General features: G+C 35.9%; 1 protein-coding gene across 1 annotated transcript; it reads left to right on the plus strand.

Annotated features, from left to right (window-relative positions):
• The first annotated feature begins 10,049 nt into the window (after positions 1-10,049).
• On the plus strand, positions 10,050-10,995 carry LOC114531372. The gene is made up of 3 exons (XM_028552996.1): positions 10,050-10,300; positions 10,497-10,742; positions 10,833-10,995. The coding sequence occupies exons 1-3, from the start codon at positions 10,050-10,052 to the stop codon at positions 10,993-10,995; spliced, it is 660 nt and encodes a 219-aa protein (XP_028408797.1).
• Positions 10,996-23,556: the final 12,561 nt, after the last annotated feature.

Genomic DNA, 23,556 nt, shown 5'->3' on the forward strand with positions numbered 1-23,556 from the left:
TGGTTAGCATACTATACAAATGCTGCAATGTTGCAAATGTCTAAAAATACAACTTCCACATACATTCACAAAACAAAACAAAATTCCGTATATTTTCTTCAGGAATTGGTAATTCCTATTGTTAAGGAATTGGGAGTGTAAACAGCAAATATGAAAAAATATATAAATTAGGTATTAACCAATTTGTTACTTTTTATCCCTTTTAAAGTTATGTTGACTGGCTTGTGACCACAGTTAATGATGATCTGCCTGATGAGAACTGGACAGTACCAGATCCACACCCTTCTGCTGTGAAAGCCACATCAGTTGATAATCATGACATTGATTATCACAGGTTAGTAAATTCGGTAGAGAGGCATACCAGATGCAGTCCAGCCTATTGCCTGAGAAAGAAGAGGTTTGACCAGCCTGCAGAGTGCAGATTTGGGTTCCCAAAACCATTACAAGAGGAAACTGCGCTGATTTATAAGGTATGAGGTAAGAAAAATAAGTCTGTACACTCAGAGTTGCAAACCAAGAGAAATGATGAGCGGCTGAATTCACACAACAGGGTCATGCTTGAAAACTAGCGAGCCAATGTGGATTTACAGGTAATTGTGGATGAAAAGGCATGTGCAAGATATATGGCCAAGTATGCAGCAAAAGGAAAACCACGATCAAAATCGGCTTCTGATATACTGAAGTTGTCTGTGTCTTCATTACAGAATGATGACCAAGTGTCTTCTGCAATCAAGAAAGCAATGATACAAGTTGCTGGTGATAGAGACATGGCTGCTCAGGAGACTGCCCGTATGTTACTCAGTTTGTCTTTGGTAGGCTGTACATATAGTTTTGTTACTTTTTCTTTAGAAAACAGTAGAAAGGTGATCCTTGATGCAGAAAATCCACAAGAGGAAGTACTTCAGAATTCTGTTCTTCAAGATTATGGAGAGCTGACAAAAGTGGAGAGTAGGTACTAGGGGTTATCTCAGTTGAATTTGATGCAGTATGCATCTCAGTTCACAAAAGTCAGAGGTGAGTTGACAAAACGAGTGAATCCTTACATTATCAGGACATTTCCAAAGGTTACAGCCAATCACTGGCAACCCTACCTTTGGAAAATACTGCGAGTATCAACTCATTAAGTTTAAACCATGGGAAAGGTAAGTCATCAAATGCATGGGACAATATGGACAGAACTGATGATATGTTCATTAACACATATGCTTCATTTCTTCAGACAGATTTTGCTAGAGACAATGTATTTGGGTATTCTATTGAAACAGAGATGGTCCATGCTGCACAGACAGATGAAACATATGGAACTGATGAAAGTAGTGATGAAAGCGATGACGAACAGGATCAACCTAATGAGGAAGAGCAAATTGAGGACTGGATGTTTTTATGTAGACTCAACCAACATTATGAGGATGCGGGAAATCAAATGGCAAATAACGAAGCAGTGGATTGGTTCAAAGCAGCAAGAGGTGTGCCTAGGGATTTGTTGAGAGAATCTCCTGGATGGATTTCTAAACAGAGAAGGGATGCAGAGGAGCAAGGTATGCAGTATCAAACAGGTGACCAACAAGTGATGGTTGACCCAGGGACCTTGAATGACAAACAGCGCCTGCATTTGACATTATCACTGCATCCATGGCTAATGATGAATGAACCACTACATATGATTGTAAGTGGTACTGCTGGCACAGGTAAGACATATTTAATTAGTGCCCTTAAGCAAGTATTGCAAGACCAATGTATTGTCACAGCAACCACTGGAATTGCTGCATTCAGTATTGGTGGTCAAACTTTGCATTCCGCAGCTCAACTTCCGATTCGGGAATACAGAGAATTACAGGGCGATTCCTTACAGAGATTGCAGCTCAGATTGGAAGGTAAGAGGTTTCTCATTATTGATGAAATGTCAATGATTGGACATAAGATGCTTTCATGGCTTGACAACAGACTATGTGCAGGTACAGGAAAAGAGGATATCCCATTTGGTGGCATGTCGATTATCCTAATGGGGGATTTCGGCCAGTTACCTCCTGTAGGCGATAAACCAATGTACATTGCAGGTAATGGATCTGTAATCAGTGACCATGTTCACAGTATGTATTTAACATTTGATTATGTAGTCATTTTAGAGCAGGTCATGCGACAGATTGGTGAAGACCCAGAAGTAGTTGCATTCAGGGCGCTATTGATGAGAATGAGAGATGGACAAGTTACCGAGATGGACTGGAGACTATTAATACAGCACTCCAGACCTAACGTTTCAATGGATCAATTTAGTGATGCTATTCGGCTGTACTTTGATAAAAAAAGTGTCGCTGAATATAATTATGAGAAGTTGCTAGAGATTGGACAACCATTGGTTAAAATTCAAGCAAAGCATTCTGGTGGGCGTGCAGTGCAAGTGCGGCAACATCTGATGAAGCAGGTGGTTTGGAAGCTGTCCTCTTTTTGTCAACCAAAGCAGAAGTGATGCTGACATGTAACCTTTGGGCAGAAGTCGGTCTTTGCAATGGCTCTTTTGGAACTGTTGAGCAATTTTGGTTTGCAGAGAATATGGGTCCACCAAATCTACCGATTGCAGTACTGGTTCATTTTCCGGCATATTCTGGCCCTGTATTTCTACAAGAATGTTCAAAGTGTATACCTGTGCCTCCAAGACTGTTTGAGTGGATGGCGGATGGAAAGTATTTGTCAAGACAACAATTGCCCTTGCGGCTGAGGTATGCAATGACGATACACAAGTCCCAAGGACAGACACTAACCAAGGCTGTTGTTGATTTAGGTAAAGGGGAGAGAGTTGCTGGCTGCACATTTGTGGCAACATCCAGGGTAAGATCAATTATGATATTGTGTTTGAACCTATGACATTTGATCGTCTGAAAGTCATTGGTAGGAATAAAAATTTGAAGAAGCGACAAGAAGCGAACGACGACTTTGTGCTTGCAGAAAAGACTGAGCAGAGGCATAAGCATTGAATATATGCATATAAGATATGGATTGTATGTAAGTTGTTATATCCTTTTGTTTAATGATACTGGGCACCAATGTGCTTTCGAGGAAATTAGTCGCCTGCTACTAGACACAATTTTAGAAGTGAAGTTTGTATGTCTTATTACAACTTTGCCTCTATAATTGTTTTTGAGGATGGCAATGTACTGTACATGTGTCATATTGCCTGTTACTAGACATAATCAGGTATTATGCTTTTGAGGGTAGCTGTTGACATGTACACCATATTAATCAGGTAAGTTACATTTACAATAACAATCAATTGAATGAAAACCACAATATCGTGCGGGGATATTTCGTGATTTGCCTGGAAACAATAATAAAGTACACGTAAAATTCATGTATAACATAAATTTCAAAAAGAGCGGGAAAGCATCCTGCCGATATCCTGCTGTTTTTGGACTGCGGTAAGTCTTTTTCAAAATAAAAAACTTTATAAAATATTAAACATTTCAAAGTTCACTCGAATATATTATAATATACTACTCCACAGTTGACATTTTAATTTACCAATTTACGCACAGATATTTTAGGGAACTTCTGTATCCTTTTTATTGCATTTTAAAATTGGCATGTTTTTGCAACGCCAACGTGTATTGTCTTTTGTGCTCAACTTTTCTCAATAAACTAATAAAACTATTGTATTTTTTATATATTTTACAGCTACAAAAGTCATAAATATTATTTTAAAAATGTAAGTTTGCTATTTCAATACATTTCTTTTCTCAAAAATAACATTTCAGTAGCTATATTGTAGGAATTTTAAGCTTGCCTCAAGTATACAATGTATTTTAACTGTATAGTGCTTTTGAAATAGTATTAAAATATGTTTACTCAATATATTTTTATGTTGATGGCATATAAGATCATCTACAAGGAGAGAAAAAAGTAAGATGCAACCTCTTTTCTACCAGTTTACAAACCACTTTTCTCATGGTTGTAGTGTAATGGTAAAAGTTTTTACTATTACTGATTTTTCTAATTATTTTAGTGGAAAATGAAGAAGTACTTGGTATGTTTACAGATAGGCACTTGGCCATATATAAGTATACATAATTTGTGGTAAACTTTTCTTTCCGCAAATGACAAACATGCCATATATATGAAAGATTGATTCAAAATTTTTTCTCACAACAATAAAGTGTATAATACATTTTATATACAAATTTTCCCTTTACCATAGATCTAAGAGAAGCAGAGCAACCTGCCGTGGCAGTGGATGGGCCAGGTGAGCAATCCTGTCGCTCCCCCTGCACAACTAAAATACTCTCATTTTACCACAGTAAATTCTGTGCCACCACTATTATATCAACATAGTATGCACAAGTTTACAATAATATTATTGACTTAGCCATATATAAGTAAATATATATACATAATTTGTGGTAACTTCACATTTTTGTTATCTTGTATAGATTTTCCAATGAGCTAAAAGACCACAACCCAGCTCAACCCAATTGCCTTCCTTCTTTTATTTTATGTACACCCCCCCCCATTTTGTAAAAATGTTGTCCTTGTGTAGATGCATGAAAATTACATCTATGTATTTTGATGTTTCATTTCAGAAGATCATCCACTCCCCGCACCACAGGGGAGAGGCTTGCCCCCAGGTATTATTGCACCATTTAATTTTACTGAAATGTAATGTAAACCATTTGCTTCCAGATAGCTAGCAATTTTTAAAAAACTTTTCGTTATCAATTTGATACCCTAATTTACGCGATGTGTCAACCAAGTTTGTTACGTACATTTCAGAACATCATCCGCTCCCTGCTCTTCGGGGGAAACGCTTGTTCCCAGGTATTAATTTGTATAATTTCATTAGAGTTATTACTTATGTAAACACATAACACTCAATAATTATTACATTGCAATGATGCTCAAAATGACATCTCCTCTCTTTTAGGTTCCCGTGGACATATTGCTGGTTAATAAAGTTTGATTGACAATGGTCAGTTAATTCACAAATTTAGTTAGCCAGAAGACCAATCATTTCTTGATATTCCATCTTAGGGCGTTGCTACAAGTGTGCCGTGCTGGGCTATCATGCTCACGCCTGCCAATCGCATATGTATTTAATAGCTTATGGATTGCCATGTATTGTATAGTCATGTGAACAATTGCAATGTGCTGTGGTGTTGTAAGCATATAACCTTGACTCTAGGGCTAAACATACCCTGCCCGGTGTGACAGAAGAAATTCAGAAGGTCTAATCAAATATTTAAACATTGCTAAAGACGCTGGCCATCACATTGTATGAAAATAATATATATAATGACTTTTTTTTCATATAGTGACTTTTTTTTCTTATAGTGACTTTTTTTCTTATAGGGGCTGTTTGTTGGTTGTGTGGCCAACGGGGCCACACAAGGGTTGTGTGCACCCAGCGGCAGACTGGGCGGAGGAAAACACAAAAAAGAGGGCAGCAAAAGCCCTCAATGCAATTTACCAACTGCACGTTTGAGAAGTTTAGTGCTACGTTTACACATAATCTCAATACCATCATTGATTTTTAACGTTCAACATCACGCATTCTATACACAAGCAAAATTAACATTAGGGGTTAAAAGGCGATTCAATCAAACAATTAATGAGATATCAGCATGTGAAAAATGAGCCAATATTGTTTTCAATCTTAATATCGTTCTCAACAATTCGACTACCCGATGAGAAATCACTGTCAATGTAGCCTTATATTGTTATTTTAACTGTTATATATGTTGTAAATATTAAATTTGTTCTATTTCAATACTTTATTTTGTTAAATATAATATGATTTTTACACTTTTTCGGAAATGATGTTGTTGCATTAAGATTTAAGGTCTGGCGAGGGGTCACTGCATGCAATGTATTTCTAGCTTATTTGTATGTGTGACATCCAATGTAAAACAATAACATTGCTGTGTAGTTAAAATCTCTGAAATAATTTTTTATACCTTCTGTTTAAAAGACAGCTTAACAAAAGCAAAAAAGTTTGCAAAAAAAGCCCTTTCAACATCTAACATTGAATCAGATGAAGATCCTGACGTGTCACAGAAACAAGTTTGCATTAGAAGTAGCATGGAAGAATTTACAGACTAGAGTGATACAGAGAGTATGTAAGATAAATTTAATGAGAATAATCGGTGTGTAAAGAGGTGTCCAACACCTTGTACTGCATACTTAGAATGGAAATTTATTTTTCTTTGTAATCTTGTGTTACACTAGAAGATGATGACAATGATAAGCAAGAGAGATCTTGTCCATATGTCCACAAGGAGCTAAACTACCAAAAATCAAATCTAGCTTTGGTTAATTCTTCCTGAAAAACCTGAGATTGCTTTTTTTTGAGGTTTTTGTATGTTAGGTTAAAACAAAAACAAAAAAAATTGTTAAAAATGTATTTTAAAACCTTTCAGTATTATAAAAAACTGCAGGTAGTGTGAATGAAATAAAAAAGTAATGTGAGACCATTTTGCAACAGGAAAATCATATCCATGACCAAGAATTTACCTTTAAGAAACTTCTTTTAGCATGCCATCCAACAATGTGAAACGAGTACAAATGATCCAGTCGTTGTTTGGGTGTATGGCATCCAGAGCAAAGATCTCGTGCCCCAGCAAACCTTACTTGGGTCAACTCATCGCCAAAACAGGGAATTTTCACACCTTCTAAAAGATCAGTTTGAGAACTAACTAAAGTACTAGAGAACTAACTCGTAGTTACTAAATGAAGGAACGACCTACAATGACCAACAAACGAGCTACAACGACCAACAAACGACCTACAAGGACCAATATAAACGACCTGCTACGACCAGCGAACGACGTCCGCCCGAATATGACGACTATCAAGCAATCTTCGACAACCAATATATGACCGAATAGCAGCGCGCACGTGTTTGGCTGTCTATTTGATTTTGTATATATTTCCATATTTCGCGACGGTGAAAGAATGAATACAGGTATTATTTCAATTCTATCCTCTTTGAATGTGTTAATCGAATTCAATTTAACTTCAGTTGACCAATAAATGTTAAGATTGAACACTTTTTTATTTAAGATATTATCGAAGTGTTAGATTCAGATGAAAGCAAGACTGACTTTGAAGTTCCGCGTCCATCACGATCATGTCTTGTTGGTAAGTGTTAACATATTTACTTAATTGGCATTTAGTTGGGCATGACCTTGACAAGGCTCTAGCAACTGGCCTGACAGATCTTTAGTGTACTCAGCACCTTCTTCAGCACTAAAATTTGTGTTGTGTAATTTAAATGGTTGATATTAAATTTTTAACAAATTGCTTGAATTTTTTCCCGTTTGACACACAAGACGGTTGTTAGAATCAGTGACAATTTGTTCCGGGGTGGGGTCCAGGGTCGTTTTTCCGGGGTGGGGACATCCTTGTTAGGGGGTGGGGATAACTTTTAAGGGTTTTTTAAAATCAAAGCTTACCTTATTTGCAAATTTGATTATTTGATACAAGCCAGATTGGAAGAATCACGTGTTTGTCATGGCTTCCACTCAGCGAAAATAGCCTTCCTTTTACTGATAGGGTATGTCTGTACCAGTCTGTACTTCCTTTTTCTCTGCGTTCATGTTGTTAGTTTTGCGTTTGTGTTTTGAATTTGCGTTCGTGTTTTGAATTTGTGTTTGTGTTTTGAATTTGCATTTCTGTTTTGAATTTGCATTTGTGCTTTCATGATTTGCATTTATGTTTTTGAATTTGCGTTTGTGTTTTTGAATTTGCATTTGTGTTTTGCACCTCTGGGCCACCGTAACCAATAAAATATTTACATATATACATTATTCAATAACTGATTATTTTTTCCTGCAAAAACAGTTCAGAATCTTCCAATGACCTTTTATGGGTTTGTCACAAGTCTGCAACATGGTTTTGCTTGTTTTTAATGTGGATGTGTGGATCGGGTTTGCCAAGTTGAAGGTGTTGAAGCAAGTTAATAGGTCCCAATCGATTCTTGTGATTTGGTCATACTTCCAGAATCTGTTAGTGTACAAACACATAAATATCAAGTTACTATTTCTTGGAGAAATAAAAAATATATTGAAAGTACTTGGTTTAATCAACAGTGTGATACATTTCTCATGTTCTCTATTGTTTCATTACAAAACATTGATGAAACTTTATGACGGTGATATCTTGCAGACAATGTCCTGCTAGTTTTGGTATACTAATTTGACTGGCGCACAGATATACTTATTGTGTCTTACTTCAAGCAATGAGCCACAAGTCCCACAACAGATAATCTGTTTTACATCAAAAGTCAAAACTTTTGTTGATATCAATATAACTGCTCACAATCTCTTCTTCCTTAATTAAAATGTTCTGATCAATCTCCTCAAAGGTCAAAGGGCTCTTATTTTCCACGTTACCGTAAAAAAGTCAAACCGAGCTTTCTCCTGTCTTTTGCCTTGGGCGGTGTACCATATAAAATTTTATGTACGATAGCGCAATTCTTTTGCGTAAATCGGCGGTGTTGGAGCTACAAAGCTGTGTTACATCCTTGCACCATTATTAATAAATGTCGAACACATAAAGAACAAATTGTAAATATGCCTGTTGTTCCATTTCTCCATGGTGTAAATAAGATGATTAATTCACAGGGTAATGTTTTTCAGAATCAATATTCTTGTTAAAACAAACAGTTCTGGCTTTCACCCTATTCTTGCTCTGCTGCATAGTTTCATTTTCTTCAAAATCATCATCATTGTGATAAAAAATTGTCTTAAGTGGATTGTCATCTATATCTAACTCACAAGATGGTTTGATGTATGGCTTATTATAACAGTCATACCATGCAGCCCAATCAGCAAGTGATGAATTATCATGTTTTGCTGGTCGTTTTGTATAATTCTTTATTAAGCCAGATGCATAAATCTCTTCACAGTCATCTTCCATATTATTAATTTCTTGCATTGGTTTAAGTAGATGTACTCTATCCTCAGGAGGTGAAGTGTTGATAACACAACTTGACGAGATGATTTTCTCATTGGAAGTTGCAAAACTATGTAGACTGCTTCTTGGGCACTTATTTCAACATTGTTTAAAAATTTATTTCCAATATCTCTCACTTGTTGTTTATTACTGGAGTTTCCCCTTCTTGCTTCTTCACAAGCAGTTCTTAACAGCTCACTCATACCTTTTTGTGCTTTGGATATATTTGACACAATGTACATTGCTTTTTCGCCTTAGGAATATTGTTGGTGCTTTGAAGCTGAATTGAACAGCTAAGAAAGAATTCTGTTCTGTCAGTTTAAGATCAACGAATAACTGGTCACATGTAATATTCTCTCCCTTTTTCATATCGTTCAGATGCTTTTTTATAAATTTGCAGTTATCATATATATATGATGTTGTTCAAGTTCATTGTCTTCCACATCTAGAGGATATAGTATTCTTGTTTACCTCATTGGCAGCTGTGGGTAATAAAAACAACATATGCTTCTGGATTTCTTTCAACAAGTGTGACAATGTGTATGAACCTGCCTGTTAACCAGTGTAAGTAATTCTTGATTCTTAGTTGGTTTTTCACATGTGATTATCAATGAATGAAGCAATGTCACAATCCCAATCTACACCAAGTGTAGGAGAATTTTCTAGGCATATCAGCATGTGAATATGTTGATATTCAACTCTGTAGAACAAGTCAGCAGTTTTTCCTAGAGGTTCAGCAATACTTAAAAAAAATTATGCAAAAACTTGTGTACTTGATAATCAAAATGTCTAGCACATGTCACTGTTAAAGTGCTAGTGCAACGAAATTTTCGACCCCTTTTTTTTGCCTTAAAAAATTGTTCGGACTTTTAGAAGCAATTTGATGTATATATCACTTTTGTCCGTTGAGTGGAAGTTGACTAACTTCGCCTTCAAACATCGATGTCATATGCGAACTTTTTTGGCCGCCATGTTTGCTTCGTGTGACGTCATAACGAGTACCGATTCTAGAAGCCATAAAGCAATTTGTATAGCGCGACGTAAGATCCGAATAGAAAACCTTATTTTTGAATCTGTAAATATACCCTTTACCTGGTATACATTCAAGAATGTCTAGTAACGAGTCCAAAAGAAACGAGAGTTTATCAGAAAATTCGAGTAAGTCTAAAAGCGCGTTTGATGATAGTGACACAAGCTCCTCGGGATCAATGGGTTATGTCGAATCGTATAGTCTTGCCTACGACGATGAACCACTCGCAGACCCAGAGGAAAATACCGATTTAGTTACTGAAGATCCAGATGGATTACTGCCTGCGACATTGGAAAAAAGACTTGACGGCAGAATACCTTTAGAGCAGTGGTGAGTCGATATATATATTATAATATAAATCATTTCTTACATGGCATACAATTACTGTTTAGTAATTCAAAATTCAAATGTAATGTGGAAAATATGATAGACATAAATTGCATTGTTATAATTAGATTGTATTTTTTTAACATTATGCTAATCTTGCTACATAAATATAATAAGATAAAATCGAAATTTTATTTAGGTGCAGTTGCAAATGTTGCCAAATTGAATTGTTGGATGGTGCTATGGAATATAGATGCTGCAAGGAGATGACACCAGCCTTGCGTATCATGACATTTGATGGCAGCATTGAAAAAATTACATGCATCACCCAACATGAAGATTTTGGCCCAATGACCTATCAAACTGTTCTTGAGAATGTTGGACCACTGCTTAGAGATCGAAATGGTCGGTCATACCGTCGTCGTGGATCCCAATCATTAAATCAGTGAGTGAGATTCCTGTTTATTATATAATTTACTGTTTTTTTTAAAAATCACCTCCCCTATACTCAACAGTCATAATATGATATATTTAGATATTTGAGAGCTGTTGCCTACAGGTGGCTAATTAAATGGATGTGTGGTCTATTGGGGTGGGAAAACACAAGGCCTTTACCAGCATGTGTTTACCATCTCATTAGGAAGAAATATCCAACACCAGACACCAAAGGTTATACCCCAGCTGAACAACGTATGTAGCAGAAAAAAATCCAAATAAATCAGTAATGAAATGTATCTTTATTAAAAATGTTGCACTACAATACTATACATAAACCAATAAACATTATTAAAGTTTATGGTGTTTGGCAGTTAGTGCAATTGCTTTTACTCAAAATAGAGTTGTTTAATCACCAACAGTTAGGTTTCCATCATCATTTACCCTCAAAAAAAAAATTGGTTAGCAAAAGAGCTACAAAATACTTCAAATAATCATTACCATTCCATGTGGTATGTCAAAACAAAATAACATTTGTAAATAGAAATATGTACATCACCTTAATTAAGTGGGGTTTGTAGGCAGTTCCACCAAGGTAGCTGATCACCAAAACAAGACCATACAGAATTACAAAACAATCTATATAAAAAACAATTGCATTTTTTATAAATAGAAATACAATTTATTGGAGTACATAAAATCAATTATATTTTTGTTTGACTATACAAACCTAATCATAATTGACTTGACAAAAGTTAGCCAGCATGGAGATGCCTGTGCCCTGGCAGGGAGGCTTGGAGGGTACTATCACTTGCCCAAGGTGATCCCCCAGGTTGGTGGAGGGAAGGAGGCACCTTACATCTCCATTTCAGATCGGCCGAAGCAAAATCTGACCACCACCCATGAAACCTATATTGCCACTCAAATACTGCATTGGCCACGTTTATGTCCTTTCATAGGGGCTTTACACTTTGTACATCTGTGAATACTTGACTGTTGTTGCATGTTTTCTTCTTGAACAACCAAGTCATTTTGCTGCTGAATTTGTTCTTCCACTATAATGTGAATATAGTAATGAAATATAGTAATGTAATAATAAAATATTTGCTTTCATTGCATGCTTAATTAAATACACTCACAGGTAGGAAAAAGTGCATGGCCATCAAATGCTTTTCTCTCTTCATGACGTTTTATGGCATCTTCCTTGGACCTTCTATTTGTGAATTGCTTGCACAAAGGTTCAGGCACTTTCTTTTTATACTTGCCAACTGTGTCAGACAGATCTTTCTCTGAGGTTGTGAATAGCAAACTCTTAACAGCATTGACATATTCTATAATATACAATCCATTAAAAACATTTGGCAACTAAACAGCAGCATATATAGGTTAATGAAAAGCTTACCATAAGTAGGTTTTACAGACACTTCACGAACAACTTCTTCACCCAGTTTATACTTTGGGAAGTGGATGTTGTAACTGGTATGACCTTCCTTTGTCTTCTTTGCCTTACGATGCACATTCTCATTAAAATGAAGAATGGCAATTATATGCCTTAAGTGTGAGGTAAAGTATATAAGTAAATGCACTCATTTGAATTTGCTGCCAATGTCCACCGTGTGTTTTTTATGCAAACAAATAGTCACCTGCAAAAAGTTCCCAGCCATGAAAATTGAGTCATTTTTGGATGCCAATGGTTAATGCCACTGGTCTGGCCATCAGGTGACAGTTTTGCAATGTCTTTTAGGATGCGTGGCTTTAACAGAATTGCACGAATGCGGTCGTTGGCAACCGTACCTTGAAAGATATAAGGGTTGTTGTATCATATTATTAGCTGAAACAGCTAATGATAAACATTTCCACTAGTTGTTTACAATAATGCTCAAAATCTAAACTAAACTGAATAAGCTTTATGCATACCTATAGGAATCCACTTTTGTTCTTCTATTTCACCATGCCCGCAGGATGGAAACAAGGGATCTGGGTGATCCTCATGTTTTCCAGCCATGTGTCCAACAGTAGACTTCCATTTGGCAACGATAAGAGCCTCAAAACCAGGGATAGTGGTTTGAGCACTCCAATAAAGATGCCTGCGAACACCTTTTAGCCAATCTTTATTATTTTGCATCCCTTTTCTTTGCTTGCTTTCCTGAGTTGCTTGTTTATACTCTTATTTACATGCCAGATGTCATTGAAGTGTTTTGTCCCTTTCTGTTTTGTTCTTATCCACTTCGCAATTCCTTTATGCCGGTCACTAATGAAAATATCCATCTGAAGACCAGAATCCTGTAGGAATTTAAATGATCTTTTTGCACCTTCCAATTCCATAGCATTGCTACTGCCAACCTCATTTGCCTGTATAGATAAATAAATGGTCTGAATTTAGTGAATGTTATCATAGACTTTTATGTGTTTTCAAATGCTTAGAAGGTTAAAAATTGCACAAATTAAGGCATACAAAATTGGAGTTATACCTGAAGTAATTCAAAGTGGACCAACTTTGAGGTGGTATTGCTCCACATAGTATACACACCATATTTAGCACTATGACCCATGGAGTCAAAGCGTCCATCCCCTGACCAAGTCTGAGATTCTTCCTCACTGTTTTTTACTTCCTCCATTAAACCAGACTGATAACCTTCCCAATGTTTTAAAACGGCAGGGAATAAGAACATGCTTTGATGTAGGTGGTACGACCTCACACTTACTGCAGCAAGATTCATGTGTCTAAACATCAACATTGCTTGACTGATATTGATTCCAGACATTAAGATACCAAAACTTGTCATGATATTTCCAGCTGGATATCTTCCCATTACCATAGGTTGACTTCTCCATGTAAAGTTTTCCACAAGGCATTTACTACAAGCCTGAACAACAGTAGCCATTGACCCAATCCTCTTCACCTGAACCTTTGGATTTTCAGCCTTGCAGTTGAAGCAGAACTTTCCTAATAACTCCACAAGTGAATTGTAAAACACCAGGAACATTGGTTCATTGTATGGGCTGGTGCCTTCAACGACACTATCACAAAAAATATAAATAATAATATAAATATAGGTATATAGTTATACCTATATTTGCAGTCTTCCTTTGATTAATATAAACACTTCTCTGATCATAAAATTCACACATTGTTGAGAGTGCCTACCTGACAGTGTTTTTTGTAACATCTTTGTCCATCTCAGATTGGCTGGATTCTTCCAAAGATGAATAATCCATCGAAGTAGCATCATCAAAATACTCCTCTTCGCTGTCGTTATCACTCTCGCCTTCATTCATAGCTGCCGCACTAACATTTGATGAGATGTTTGTTCGTTTCATATACTCGGCTTCCAATCTTTGAACTTTACTCTTTAGGGTCGCTTTTGTCTTTTTGTACCAACTGATTGTCTTCTGAAGGGTTTTGATTTTCTTCTTCAAGCTATTACACGATGTGCACGAATTAGGAGTACTAGCACAAAGATCGAGCTCAAACAGCTCAGTGTCACTATCGTAGGACGTGTCGCATAAAGTCAGTGATAAAGTATCATCAGCAACAGTGGGACTTGTTAGAATCTTGCCATCGCTCTTTGCTGGGGGAAATGGTAGCTTTACAGGTGAAATCTTTTACTGCGACGAATTATCTTAATAAATAGAATATGCAAATATATTTTGTTAACATTAGTCACTACATTTTCGCATAATATTTAAATTCAAAATCAATGGCCGGGTGCGACACACATTAATTACACTATTACAGACCTGTCTTCGTTTTCTATCTGTTAGCTGCTCTTCTACTTGTTGTACAATTCCCGCCACATCAATTGTAGGCACAGCATCTTCTTTCAACAATCGTTTCATATTAAGTGATCTTGCTAAGGCAAGATTAACATTATAGCACGAATCTTCGAAATGTGCCGAACATAAAAACGATGTTGCCGTAGCGTTAAAGTCAGGTCGATGTTTATGGACAAAATTCACCCACTTCCTTCGCCTTTGAGGATCTGTTTCTTCTTTAGGAAACAGATGTATTGATATTCCTTCAGTGTGTTGACTATTGGAGCAACTCACTAAGTTTGGACCGCCGGCAACACAGCGCCTTCCTCCACGAGGTAGCTTAACACTAGTTCTTTTAGACGCCGTGTTAAAATCGGTACTCTTTTCTACGTCACAAACCCACAATATGGCGGAGCAAAAGTTCGCACAGGAAATAGCAAAAATCGCAACTTTGAGAAGCTATAAAATCCTTTTTATAAGGTCAATTTAAATTCTGTTACCACAATTCAAATCAGGAAGGTTAGTACTTTCAATTAAGCCAAAAAAAAGGGGTCGAAAATTTCGTTGCAGTAGCACTTTAAGGAATCTTGAGGAAATCTAAGGAATTTTTAACCTTTTCCTAAGGAAATTTGGCAAGAGCACTGGAAAGCAAAGCATTCCCTTTTAATTTAAAGCATTACACTGTATTTTGTTAATGAATTGCTTTACACACCACTAGTAATGATGCCAAAGAGCTTCACGATAGTAAATCACACAATAAAGACAAATCATGATGAGATGAAGTTTGACTTCCCAAATTTATTACACACAACCTTTCCAGGACAGCAGCACAGGCAAAAAAAATGTTTGTTGCATGCGGTTCTCCAAATATGGCATTAACATTCCATAGTTCCATCCAGTTTCCAAATATGGCAGCAGGATAAGTTAAATTTGTCAAGCTGGGAGGAGAAACCCAGATCACTGAATAAGTCCGACAAAACCGAGGTAAAGTGTTGAAAAATAGAGGCAAAAACAAAACATGTACATAAACCATTGTGATTTGAACAGGACGGAGAAATTAATCTGTAAAAATTGCTTATAAATTTCTATACTTAAAATTTAATAAAACAAAAAAAGCATGGAAGCAGATCTTTTAATTTCCAAATGTGGAAGTTATCAAGAATTCAAAACAATTCAAGATTTCATTTCCATTTGAAGGGTTTCGCAAATTTCATTTTTGTTTGATCAATCGAAGGTTTTCGCACATTTTTAGGCCAAGGTAAGATATTTGTTGGAGTATTTGTTTATTTCAATTACTCATTTGTCCATTGTGGTTGAGCAATTTCGACCACAATTGGATTTACCAGCTACATTGTTTTTACGAGGCAAACTTGCCTGCACTGGCTATTTGTCAGGTGCTCTACGTGTCAGAGGTGCACATATAAAAAAATCAAATAAACAGAGCTATTGTTGCTTGATCGGGTCCTAGGACTAAAAATGATATAGTTGATCCTGCTTATACAGTACATGCTGATGTTAATCAAGGTAATGATTTAATGTTTGGTATGAATGCTGGTGAGTAGTCTGTAGCCATGTATGCAATTGTTTACAAATAAATTAAATCAGTCAATATTTGGGACTCTTGAGCATGCTTTGAATGAAGTATTTGATTCTTTAAGCTATAAAAGTTGTTTGCTTACAATTGGTATGAATACAGTAGCAGTCATGATGCCTTTTCCTGGTGTATTTAAAGTGTTTGATTCACACTCACGAGATTTTTGTGGTAGACCATCTGCATTTGGTTACTCTGTTTTAATATCAGTCGAAGGAATAGAAAATCTTGAACAATATTTTCAATTAACATCAAGGTGCACTGAAGCAAATATTGTATTGCCATTTGATTTGTGGGGTGTAAAGTGCATCAATTGTGATGGTGTGGAGACACAATTAAATTCAAGAAGCCAGAATGAGACCACTGAACAAAAGGAAGCTAAACTTACACAAAATAATGTTAAAAAAGCAAAAAGACAAAATGAAACCATTTAGCAAAGGGAAGCTAGACTTGCAATGGAGAATAATGCAAAAAAAGCAAGAAGGCAAAATGAGACCACTCAGCAAAGGAAGGCTAGACTTGCAAAAAAATGTAATGCTGAGAAAATAAGAAGACAAAATGAGACCCCTCAACAAAGGGAGACTAGACTTAGGGGAAAAAAAAGAATGTTCAAAAAGCAAAAAGACAAAATGAGACCACTCAGCAAAGGAAAACTAGACTTGCAAAAGATAAAGAAAAGAAGAGAGCTTTTAGAAAAAATACCAACTCTGAGATTGCAAATCATAACAAAGGTAATAATTCACATTCAGTTAAAATTGTCATTTCAAATCCTGTAAAATGTAACATTTATACATTGGAACTTGTTACAAAGTTTCATTTACTCCATATCTACAGGACCTCTGTATATTTGCACTTGCTGTGACCAGTTGTGGTATAAACACTCTGTCTCTCCCGCAGACAGACTAAGAATTGTTAACCCTGATATAACTGATTATCTAAAAAATATTAAAAGTATTGATAATATTGAATGGATTTGTAAAACCTGTAACAACCATTAAAAAAAAAGGGAAAATTCCTTCTCGTGCAATTGCTAATGGGAATGCAATTTCCAGAAAAACCACCTTTCTTTGATCTAAATGAATTAGAATGTCGATTTATTGCTCCTCGGTTAGCATCTCAAAAAATATTTCAAGCTCCAAGAGGTGGCAACTCAAGATCACTGGGAATATTGTTAATGTCCCAGCTGATATGAACAGCGCAGTGAATGTGCCTCCTGGGTTATCAGATGAGGCAGGTGCTATTAAAGTTCAACTTAAGGGAAGATTGCAACACAAAAGTTCTGCACTGTCAATGAATATAAGACCTTACAAGGTCACGCAAGCACCCGCATGGTTGATTACCACCAGTTCTTTGTACCAAGATCAAGGAATCATTATCAATGAGAATTGGTTAAAAAGTTTGCAAGAGTCATTCAATGAGATGAGCACCATTGAGTATATTTAGAGATCAGTATTCTGAAGAAATGGCATATCCAGAAATATTTCATAGCCAGAAATTCAAGACATTGAGCCATATTATGTGCCAGTGGTTATCAGCATAAATATTCAAATTGGCGACTAAGCGTTCTGCATAATTTAGGAACAGTTATTACCAGCTAGATACTTTTAGTTCCATCCTGTTGTACGACAGTGTTTTGAAGAAGAAAAAGAGGAAAATTTATGACGTGGAGAGATTAATTTCCAGAAAAAAAGTCAAATACGTAAGTAGAATGGGCTAAAATTGAAGTTTTGTAAGTATAAAATTCTTGGTACTGTAAACAGCATGGCAGGTAATCTCAAAGTGTGTGACTTCTGATCCAGGCTTCTAGTGATGCTTATAATATTTGTTATTTCTTAGGACACTTTGTATCTTATCAAATGGGCTGGTTGGCCACTTAAAGCAAGTTCGTGAAAGCCTTCAACTAATCTGTCTTGTGATTTGCTCAGGCAAGTTTTTGGCAAATATTTATTTAATTCATTTAAAATTAATAAATGTTAACACTATGTATAAATTTTGTTATATTTCATGCCAAATATTATGATATTTGTCAATTCATGTTCTGCTTTTGTAGGGGATATCAAAAGCTGCCCAAACCATCTATTTGTCGTTTGGATCAAACAGCTAAAGCATTCTACTGCAGCATTCTTTCAATGCTTAGGTCAAAGTCAGTTGCTACTGGTCAAGTTGAAATTGACCATGATGTGTGGCGGTATATAACACAAGGAAAAGGAAAACCCTCTGAACACAAAAGTTATTCGTTGTATGACAAGGACGACTTTAGTTGGCTAACAATGCTCCCTGAGGACTGGTGGTACTATTGCAATGAACATGGTGAGGGTCGAAAGATAGATTTCCCCCTTAAGGCTAAAGCAACCCTATCCTGGACACCCAATAAATATATATTTAATGGTGCTAAAGTGGTACGTGGACCACAAATTCCAGTAGAGAAAATTAGTGTATTGTTCGCTCGAGCACCATGTAATGTTGAAAATGTTTTAAAAGACAAAGTTAAACTAAACCATATTTATTTTAACGCTGACTATGTCTATCGGTTCTAGGCTCCAAGTTAACCGATTAAGCAGCAATGTCTCCTACATTATTATTTTTCTCTATATAATGTCAGACGATTTTATTTGTCAATGGGAGTGTCAATGGCTATAATGGGTTAACCCAACAATTAATAATAACTTTTAATAAGTCCTTAAGAATTGTAATATATGTTGTAACTAATCATCTGTGATGCGAAGCATTAAATGGAGCTCATCCAATACCACATTATCAAGCTTGATGTCCAATAATGGCCGATGCTGGCACGAGAAGAGAGATTTAATGGTACAAGCTTTGATGTCCTCAATTGTTCTGTGATGATATGTTTCCCAGTAATCCATGCCCTTGGACATGTCCATCTAAATGAATTGTATTTTGCACAATCACCATCAATTAAATCTATACAATACATAATTACCCAAGACAGCAATTGCTTATTGTATCAGAGTTACCTTAACAGTTTGTGTATTTTGCACCAAATGCATGCGTAGTCCGATGTTGCTCCTTTCATGCCAAGAATCAATAGAAGAAACTAAAAAAGTGCAAATAACAAATATTACATGCATAATTACATGCCTTTTTTCTTATCATCTGGTGTTTTATATCTGCAACAGGAAAAGCTAGTTACAGATTTGATATCGGCACACTGATGATCCTTAACCCATTAACCCACAATGCACCCCACTGCACCCTACATCTTTTGACAAATGCCAGATGAGTTTACTTGTAAATGGGGAAGCTCTGGAGCTTAATGGCTTAAACATTTATTCCATTATCAACTATTCCTAAACCGTGTAATCTCCTCCAAGAAACAGTTCAGTATTAACATCTTTGTCCTTGACTTTAAGTGTTCCTTTTCTTGCCAGCTTGTTAATGCAGTCAATTATTTTTTAACAAGAGACTTTTAAAAGGTCATAGTCTTCATGGCCATTGATGACAGCAATTGTGTGATTCCCTGTATAGTGTATAGTAAACAGTAAATGAATATACATTAACTTGAAGAAAATATCAATCTATTACCGGTACCAGGAGCGTCTGATAGAGAGGGTAAGGCGTACAAGGCAGGGGGCAATGTTGGCGTTAACACAAATTATTGTAATCACTAATTTATTGGGAACAGCTTGAAAAATTTCAAATAAAATTCTGGACCAATAATTTACAAAATAATATGAACGTTTTTTCTCACCCCTAACCTTTTGAAAATTAACATACAAATTTTTTCCAAATATACCAAAAAATTCCAATACTATGTCACCCATAATTTTATTATTATGTCACACTTATTAGTCATTATACCTCACATTTGTTATCCCCCTGCGCGACTTTTATCACGCTCAACTGAAAATCACAGTGGACGCAAAAAGTTTTCCCAGATTGGTGTATATCATTTTGAGCTTTCATTTACCATCAATATACTGCTTTAATACTGTTTTTATTGTATCGAGTGTACATGTAAGATTAAATTAATTACCCTAAACAATGGACTTAGTACCTTTTGATGACATTACTGTTTCCTCTTCATTAAGAATGGAGAAACTTATGATAACAAAATTAGTCAGTCTCGTCATTTTAGCACCATCACCACTGATTTTCACATTGATTGCACTGTCTGTGAGTGTAGCATCCTTTTCGTTCTGAAATAAATAATTGAAATATGACATCAGACATATGCTTATATCTTATTGCATTTTAGTATATTACTGCATATTTTAAAACACCAAGCAACTGAACAGTATCCTACCATCCTTCCCAGAACACAAATTAACTATTGTTCAAAATCCAGAGAAGCCCAATTTGCTGTTCCAGGAGTCTGTTCAATGCAAAACAGCTTGTGTAGATCCTCTTTGCATTGCTTCACAATATATGAATGTGGGAGTTGCTTGCCTTCATAGCAGCAGGTCCACTCATGATAAGAGGCCTCGCCAATGTGAAATTTATCCATAATATACAAGGCTTGCTGTATTTTTTGTTTGTCTTCAGTCGGAAGATCTTTGTAAGATTTCGATCTTTTCTCACCAAACAAAAGGGTATGAGGGGTTCTGGAATCATCAACCAGCTTAACTGTATCTAAATGTAGACCAAACGATTCACTGAACCACAATGCTTGGTCAATCCTAGTTTGCAATGTTTTAAGTTCTCTCTCCTGCTGGTGCTTTCCAACTTCCAATATAAATTTGCCTTTGTCCTCAAATCTTCTTTGCAGTGTAAGTTTTTCAATTATGTTATACAACCTGTTATTCTCTTCTTTGCAGTTTGTAATATCAACCGTTGCCTTGCTGATTTTAGAATGAGCTTCACAAACCAATGTCTCTTTATTTTTATGTTCTAATAACTCGTTTTCATGAATGATAGAAGTATTAACAGTTTCAAGACGTGATACCTTTGGTGGCTTTCTCAATCGCTCACCAGTGCAACAGTATTCAACTTCCTTTTGTATACAGCCATGCTCTTTACCTTCGTTAGCAAATCATGCTGCCACTTTCCAGACTTGGAGGGGAATTGTTTCGCCACAGTTGTGCAAATTATCCGTACTCATTTCTTGATTCTCAAACAGTTTTCGTTGATCTTTATTGGGCATGTCTTGGTCAAAAAAGACCAGATGATAAACAAAGACTAAGAAGTGTTTGCTATAGTGAAACATGCAAATCTGAACTAAAAAGGTCAGACTGTCGAACTGACATGTGTGTTGAAAATATATTCTTCAAAGCTAAGAAATTGCAAATGAAATATTTAATTGGTCAGTAATTGGTTGGTATTTAAGAGGCTCAACCTGAAAAACATTATTGCCAGTTAATTATGCTCTTTACTCCTTGGCAGAATGAGCAAACAGAGTTGAAGAGCACTATTTAGTTCAATATGAAGAAATCAGTAAGCAAATGGAACAACATGCTGTTTGTAGTGAAGACTTAAATGAAATTGGAAATCATTTAGACAAATGTGATGATGCTTTTGTCTCAGCACCTGTGACACAGGATGTTGAGCGACAAGATCAAGACCAAACATGCATTGATACACATCCTGATTTAAACAAAACACTTGATCATCTTGCAGAAAATTTTGGCATACCGTCTTTGTCACCAAATAATGAACCGTTGCTTTTACATGAAATGCAAGATAACGAATATCAAGCCTTAGTTCAGTTGCTGAATAAGAAACAAAGAGAATTCTTCTGTCATGATCTACATTTGATAAAAACATCAGATAAACCATTTTATGCATTTCTCAGTGGAAGTGGATGTGTCGGAAAATTGCACCTTATTATATCGATTTACCAGGCAGCATTGATGTATTACAATTCACGAGCGGGAGAAGATTTCATCGTCTTCATATACTATTGCTTGCTCCAACAGGAAAAGCTGCATATCTTATAAAAGGTAACACGATTCACAGCGCCTTGCGCATTCCAGGCAGTCAGTCATTGCCCCATGTTTATTCATTCAAAATGCTTTTGTTGATGAATACAATGATATAGTTTATTAATCATTTGATTGTCGTGATAAATACATAATCAAGCCACAAGATAGTGTAATTGAAGCCTGTTTAGCTGAACTGAAAGAAAAGATAATGAGACAAATACCACATGTTCCTTTGAAGAATTTGAAACAATTGGCTCATTAACTGCATATAGCTGTCGGACAACGAACAGAAATTGCGGTGAATATATGCACTGATGAGGGTTTGACAAATGATGCAAGTAATGTCATTAAACATGTTCAATTGAATGATAATACTAAATCAGTCACTGATAATCTAGTGCAGAAGATCCTGGTGAATTGTACACAATTGAAGGCTATGAGTTATTCAGAAATTACAACATTTCAAATGTTAACCGTCCATATCATGGAACAGCTGTTTATTCTAAACTGTCTATGATGATTGGATATCCTTGTGCGATAAATTGTCATGGTATCGAGGTAACTATTATGAAGACGATTGACCATCCATACCTAATTCTAATTGAAATATACAGATCTACAACACTTGCAATATCATCTCTTTTGGCTGGCATATCTACGACATTGGAGGAACATCTGTCTCCACAGGTTGTAATCGTTGGAGACTTTAATGTCAACTGGCTTGTTGAAATAGAACAAAGATCAAAATACAATCTTATGATCAATGCCAATGGTCTCGAGCAACATATATCTAGTTCTACAACAGATAATGGAACATTGTTTGATCATCTGTATACAAATTTGATTAAAGACGATATCCAGGCAGGTACTCTTGAGACTTACTTTAGTGATCACAAAGCAATTTGGGCCTCTTATAAGGTAACAAGGTAATCACTTCAAAACATAGCGTTAGCATGTTACAAGAACAACCATAGTATTGACATGGTTAGATGAACCCTGGTCAATATTTATTATTAACAAAAGGTAAGCATTTAATTTTTCAAAGTTTTTCTTTTATTTTCTCTTCTCAATTTTAATATTTTCCTTTCTTTTGAGGTTGCGGTGGCATATTTTCAAATTATTCACATAATGTCATAGCTGAAACACTAATAATTTAAAGGTAAATAATAGATTCGTATTAAATGCGAGCGATATGCCTTCGGGGTTTTTTTTGTTAACACAAGTTTTTGCTTTTTACAAATAGGAATCTGCTACAAACACAAAAAATTTATAAAAATGTCGACGTTGCTTGTTGCCAACCAGTGGATCAACGCCAAATGGACTGGAAGATGAAAAGACCACAACACGAAGATTGGAAACCCTCGTTCCTCTTTCCATACATCTTCTGTCGACATACCGTAACAGTAACCTGTTCATTGCAGCAACGAGTGCTAAACAAAAACAAACTTCTCTTTTCTTAAGCAACATTGAATTACTTCACACAAGACAAAGGAAAAATCATACCTTCCTGGTAACTGCTACTCAGCAATACGCATTTTTTTAGTGATGAAGGATGGCATTCAATGTTAACTTACAATGGTGGTGATAACGTACTG

The sequence above is a fragment of the Dendronephthya gigantea genome, unplaced genomic scaffold (genome assembly GCF_004324835.1).
Source record: "Dendronephthya gigantea isolate DGI-Jeju-01 unplaced genomic scaffold, DenGig_1.0 000071F, whole genome shotgun sequence".
NCBI classification, from domain to species: Eukaryota; Metazoa; Cnidaria; class Anthozoa; order Malacalcyonacea; family Nephtheidae; genus Dendronephthya; species Dendronephthya gigantea.

Coding starts and splice junctions, on each gene's coding strand:
- LOC114531372 (XM_028552996.1), top strand. CDS start 10,050: ATGTCTAGTAACGAGTCCAAAAGAAACGAGAGTTTATCAGAAAATTCG. Junction 10,301..10,496: donor AGAATACCTTTAGAGCAGTG/GTGAGTCGATAT, acceptor AATTTTATTTAG/GTGCAGTTGCAAATGTTGCC. Junction 10,743..10,832: donor GGATCCCAATCATTAAATCA/GTGAGTGAGATT, acceptor TGATATATTTAG/ATATTTGAGAGCTGTTGCCT.